The 6,000-nt window shown below is 34.1% G+C and overlaps 1 protein-coding gene across 1 annotated transcript; it reads left to right on the top strand.

The window, feature by feature from the left end:
* Nucleotides 1-1,622: 1,622 nt before the first annotated feature.
* LOC116600103 (olfactory receptor 4C11-like) lies at nucleotides 1,623-2,555 on the top strand. The gene has a single exon (XM_032360181.1). The coding sequence runs from the start codon at nucleotides 1,623-1,625 to the stop codon at nucleotides 2,553-2,555; it is 933 nt and encodes a 310-aa protein (XP_032216072.1).
* The last annotated feature ends 3,445 nt before the right edge of the window (nucleotides 2,556-6,000 follow it).

The following is a 6,000-nucleotide window of genomic DNA, read 5'->3' as shown; positions in this document are numbered from 1 at the left end:
TTTATCAAAACTGTCATTTTGTTAATTTAAGTGAAAAGAAAAATAATTGAATTTGAATGGAATGTATTTTTCTATGAAAGAAATTCATAATAATTTCACATTACTTCTAATAAGAAAAGTTCCTTTGAGGTCAGTTCTTTTGCCCATTTTCATTTTAACTGTTGTGTGTGTGTGTGTGTGTGTGTGTGTGATTTAATTAGATAGAGAGAGAACACAAAAGCAGGGCAAGGTACAGAGGAGGAGGGAGAGATAGAATCTTAAACAGGCTCCATCCCCAGCACAGTACCAAGTATGGGGCTGGATTCCAAAACCCTAAGATCATGACCTGAGTGGAAACCAAGAGTCAAATATTTAACTGGCTGAGCTACCTAGGCACCATATGGATTGTGTTTTCAATCTTGAGATCCATTTATATTTGAAAAATTATGCTTTTGTCTGCAATACATGTCGTAAATATACTTAAATGCCTTGGCACTTATACATTAAATTTGTTATCATACGGGAAATATATGTGATGAAGACAGAAAAGGATTTTTTTTAGTTTGGCATATATAAATGAATATTCATTCCTTTCCTCTTTCTATCTGTTACTGAAGTCAGGGCATGGGACTTACAAGAACATATGTTCCAAAAATGATATGAAAAAGTTTTATCTATGACCTGGAGTTTCTTTAGCTCATTGTCTAAATTCCTGGTGCTTAAAATAACAGGAAATTTGAAACAATATTTTGATTTATGCCAAATGTTCCCTATTTATCCTTTATTTTAGAATCAGTCTCTCCATGTGTCTTAAGAAAATATGCAGAAAGACCAACCAAAATACTAGATGAGGTGAAGAATTCTACTTTGGACAACATAGGATAATGTAAAAAGTACAAAATGTTATGATAGAAGCTGAATTCACAACTATAAGCAACTATAAATTATAGAGAGTTAAAGTAAAAGGAAACAAATTTAGTCAAGGGAACTGATCAAAATAAACTTAATAATGGACTACATGAATTGACCAAACATTCACTGCTAAAATATTGCTTATTTCTCTCTTGTCCTTTTTCTCTCTTTCCATCACCCTGTCTCACTCTCTCTCTCTCTCTCATATGTTTCATTAAACAAACAAACAACAAAAAAATTATTGAAGTTTCCATATCATTTATTGAATGTTCAGAATATTTACTAGAAGATACTTTATGAATATCTATCAAGTTCAAAAAAGTATGAAAGCACATTATGTATTTCATGCATGAGTTTTCTCCTTTTTGCAACATTCTATCTTAATGTGTACATGATGTAAAATAAGGAAAGATATTCAGCCCAGAAAGATACTCTTTCATAATAAATTAATTTAGTTAATGTTTATTATGCCTGAAGAATTGGCTATTTTCTCATTATTAATATATTTAATTCTTTCCATAAGCAATCAGGTGAATAGATTGTGAATAAATATTATGATCCCTGCATTGTTCAAGGGAAAACAACACGGAAGACAAGGGATTACCCACTGGTAAGTGGCCCTTCCATGAACAAGCATATGAATTTGACCTCCAAATGGAGTATTCATTTCCTCATATTTATTTCTTTGCAGATTGTTTCTAACCTGCGATTTCTCCACCTGGCCTGAAATAATGGAGCAAAATAACACTGTAACTGAGTTCATACTGCTAGGACTGACCCAAGATCCAATGAAAAAGAAAATGGTATTTGTAATTTTCTTCATTTTTTATTTGGGAACTGTGGTAGGGAATTTGCTCATTATTGTGACCATCAAGTTCAGCCGCACACTTGGGAGCCCCATGTACTTTTTCCTATTTCATTTGTCCCTTGCTGATTCCTGTTTCTCAACTTCCACAGCCCCAAGACTAATTGTGGACTCACTCTCTGTACAAAGAACCATATCTTACAATGAGTGCATGACTCAAGTCTTTGCAATACATTTCTTTGGCTCCATGGAGGTCTTTGTTCTCATCCTCATGGCTATTGATCGCTATGTGGCTATATGTAAACCCTTACATTACCCAACCATCATGAGACGGCAGGTTTGCACAATCCTGATCGCTCTTGCATGGGTAGGAGCTTTTATCCATTCCATTACTGAGGTACTGCTGGCCGTGAAATTGCCTTTCTGTGGGCCCAATTTGATTAATCATTACTGCTGTGATTTGCAGCCCTTGCTGAAACTTGCATGCATGGACACGTATATGATCAACCTAGAATGGGTGTCTAACAGTGGGAGCATTTGCACAGGCAGTTTTGTGTTTCTGATGATTTCATACATTGTCATCTTGCATTCACTGAGAAACCACAGTGCAGAAGGGAGAAGAAAAGCTCTCTCCACCTGCATTACTCACATCATCGTAGTAGTGATATTCTTTGGTCCATGTATATTCATATATGCACGCCCCCCAAGCACTTTCCCTATGGACAAGATGGTGTCCGTATTTTATACTATTGGGACCCCTTTCTTCAACCCATTCATCTACACTCTTAGGAATGCAGAAGTGAAAAATGCCATGAGAAAGCTATGCCATATCACAACTACCTCAGAAAGCAAGAGATGAAGTGAGGGTTTTGGTTGATTCTTTAATCTGTACAGATGTCAAATATAATAGTGTATATCCTCACTTGTACAACATAGTCTATTACAATGCACCTGATTTGCTTAATTTTTACTGTACTTCTGCCCTCAAACTTGTACCTTCCCTCATAATACCAGCCAAGTTCTTACCTCTCCTGAGAGTTCACTTCTGACATTGTTGATTATGAAATACTCCTGACATTTCAGTCTACACTCTGGTTTGATAAGAAGAAAGATATTTATACAATTACAACTGTTCAAACAGTGAGTATTTATCAGTAAAAAAGAGCATATTCTCTAAGATTTGTAATTCTCTCTGTAGAAAATTTCAAATAAGGTATCCTGCTTTCTCTTGAACACATCAGAGCAAAGGAATTAACTTTGTGTGTCAAGAATTATTTTTATTATATCATTCATTCATTTAAAAATTTCTCTAATGGTGAACCTCTCACCAAAAAGGTATATATATATATATAATTTATTATTTATAATAAATTATTTTTACTATTCTCCTTATTTTTTCCTTTGATGATCAGGATAATTGAAGTATTATGTATGGGATTTTTTAAATGTAGCATTACATGGCCTGGAGATATTCAGCTAAGTTGTATGATTTGTATATAGGAGCCACAAGAGAATTCTGCAACTCTAAAAGGAAAAGAAGCAAAATAATGTATGTTGTCAAAACTAAATAATAATTTAAAATACATCATAGTTAAAACATATTTTTTGAGATTGAGGTACAGAAGGATAGAACCCAGTTTGAAAAGGGGAAGGGAAGCATGTTATTTCATTTACTGCTATGTTTTATGAATGGAATAAAAGAAAGTACCAGAGACATTCAGAAATACTCAATTGAATGTCTCTAGCTAATGGAGTTGGAGTGAATCTGCTTTTGCAGCAGGAAGCCGCTTTGTTTCTCTGTCCTTTCCTAGTAAAGCGGTAGTGTGGATTGACAAGGTAGAATTGCCAGTAGAATTTTGGTGTTCATAGTTAAGACAGTAGATTAGCAACCATGACTTGAATATGTGCCTTCCATGGATATTGTCATGAATTTTTAACTCATTGATTTCAGAGAGTACAAGAATGTTAATTTGAAGGTGTACATGCCCCTGATTTTTATACCAGCATTATCTACAATAGCAAAACTATGGACACAGCCCAAGTTTCCACTGAATAATGAATGGAATAGTCATGGTGTATATATTATCAGCCATTAAAAATAATGAGATCGTGCCATTTGAAATGACAAGGTTTGAGCTAGAGACTATTAGGCTAAGCTAATCAAGTCAGTCAATGAAAGAGAAATACCACATGATTTCCCTCATGTGGAAATTAATAAAATAATGAGTATAGGGAAAAACAGAGAGAGGTGGGCAAATCAAGAAATATGTTCTTAACTACAGAAAAAAAACAGATGGTTACCAGAGGGGAGGTGTCTAGAAGGAGGGGTTAAATAGGTGATGGGGATTAAGGAGTAGATATGTTGTGATGAGAACTTGGTATGGTATGTAAGTGTTGAATCGCTAAATTGTACACCTGGAAATCATATTACACTCTATGTTAATTAACTGCAATCTAAAATAAAATAAAATAAAATAAAATAAATTAAAATAAAATAAAATTCATTACTTTCAGTGTATTCAAGTTTACCACATCCTTAATAACTGTTACAAGATTCCATTTTATTTTAATGGTGTTGCCCATTATTTACCTGGAAAAATCTTTTTAATGCCAAGAGTTTCCTCTTGTCAAAGGTTATTTTTCAATAAATTCATTGAAATATCATGTTTTCAATGTTCTCACTACTTTTTTTTTTATTTCTGGGTTATTATGAAGTTAATGCCTGCACTAGTGTCCAAAGTTGGCATGTTGATGTACAAAAATTATATATATATAAACACACACACACACACACACACACACACATATGTATATATATATTCAGTTATACAAGTTGATGTTTGATGTACATATAATATGAAACTATCACCACAATCTAAGTAATTAGCACATCTATCTTTTCTATATATTTACTAGTGTGTGTGTGTGTGTGTGTGTATGTGTGTGTGTGTAAAAAGTTTTAATTTAAACTATCCTGGTTGCAATTTCAGGTATTCATTATGGTGTCGTTAGCAATAGTGACCATGCAATATATTAGATTTCTAGAACTTATTCATTCTACATAACTGAAACCTTGCACACTTGGGCAACATCTCTCCCTTTTTCTCAGTCCCGGGTCCTTGGCAACCACCACTGTACTCTCTTTTTCTGTGAATTGACTATACCATTTCCACATATTAGTGAGATCATGAAGTATTTCTCTTTCTGTGTTTTCTTGTTTCACTTAACATCAAGACCTCCAGTGCCATCCAGCTCTGATTTGTTACTGCAAATGGCAGAATTTGCAAAACAAAACAAAACAAAACCTTACCAATATATATATAAGCATCCCCCACAAAAACAAAACAAAACAAAACAAAAGCCTTTCAAATTTAGTGATCATTTCCGGGGTGGGGGGAGGCAGAACAATGATTGTTATTAAGAATTTCACTCCCATGAGTGGAAGATTACAAATATTTTATTGAAAATTAGTATATACATTCATCCATTGATCAGATGAATGGATAAGGAAGATGTGGTCCATATACATTATGGAGTATTATGCCTCCATCAGAAAGGATGAAGACCCAACTTTTGTAGCAACATGGATGGGAGTGGAAGAGATTATATTGAGTGAAATAAGTCAAGCAGAGAGAGTCAATTATCATATGGTTTCACTTATTTGTGGAGCATAACAAATAACATGGAGGACATGGGGAGATGGAGAGGAGAAGGGAATTGAGGGAAATTGGAAGGAGAGGTGAACCATGAGAGACTATGGACTCTGAAAAACAACCTGAGGGTTTTGAAGGGGCAGGGGGTCGGAGGTTGGAGGAACCAGGTGGTGGTTATTAGAGAGGGCACGGATTGCATGGAGCACTGGGTGTGGTGCAAAAACAATGAATACTGTTATGCTGAAAAGAAATTAAAAAAAAAGAAAATTACTATATCATAGTTACTCCTAATTGTGGCCTTAGATTTCACAAAAGTGAAAAACGTTTGTAGTGAAAATTATGTCATCAAGAAAGTGTAAAGCCAACCCACAAACTGAGAAAAAATATTTGGAAATCATGTTTTAGATAAGGAACTTGTTTGCAGATTTTATAAAGAACTTATTAATAACACATAATAATAAAAATGAAACAACCCAACTTAAAAATTTGCCAGTTATCTGATTAAACATATCTGCACAAAAATATTCAAATGGCCAAAAGAACATCAAAGTTGTTTAACCCCTTTAGGTAATAGGAAATGCAAACCTCAGACATAATAAGATACCACTTTCCGCCCACTAAGATGTCTAGGAAAAAAAAAAAATGAGGAAC

This window comes from Mustela erminea, chromosome 9 (assembly GCF_009829155.1).
Source record: "Mustela erminea isolate mMusErm1 chromosome 9, mMusErm1.Pri, whole genome shotgun sequence".
Classification (NCBI taxonomy): Eukaryota; Metazoa; Chordata; class Mammalia; order Carnivora; family Mustelidae; genus Mustela; species Mustela erminea.
Note: the sequence above shows the minus strand (reverse complement) of the source record. Positions and strands in the feature narration are given on the sequence as shown.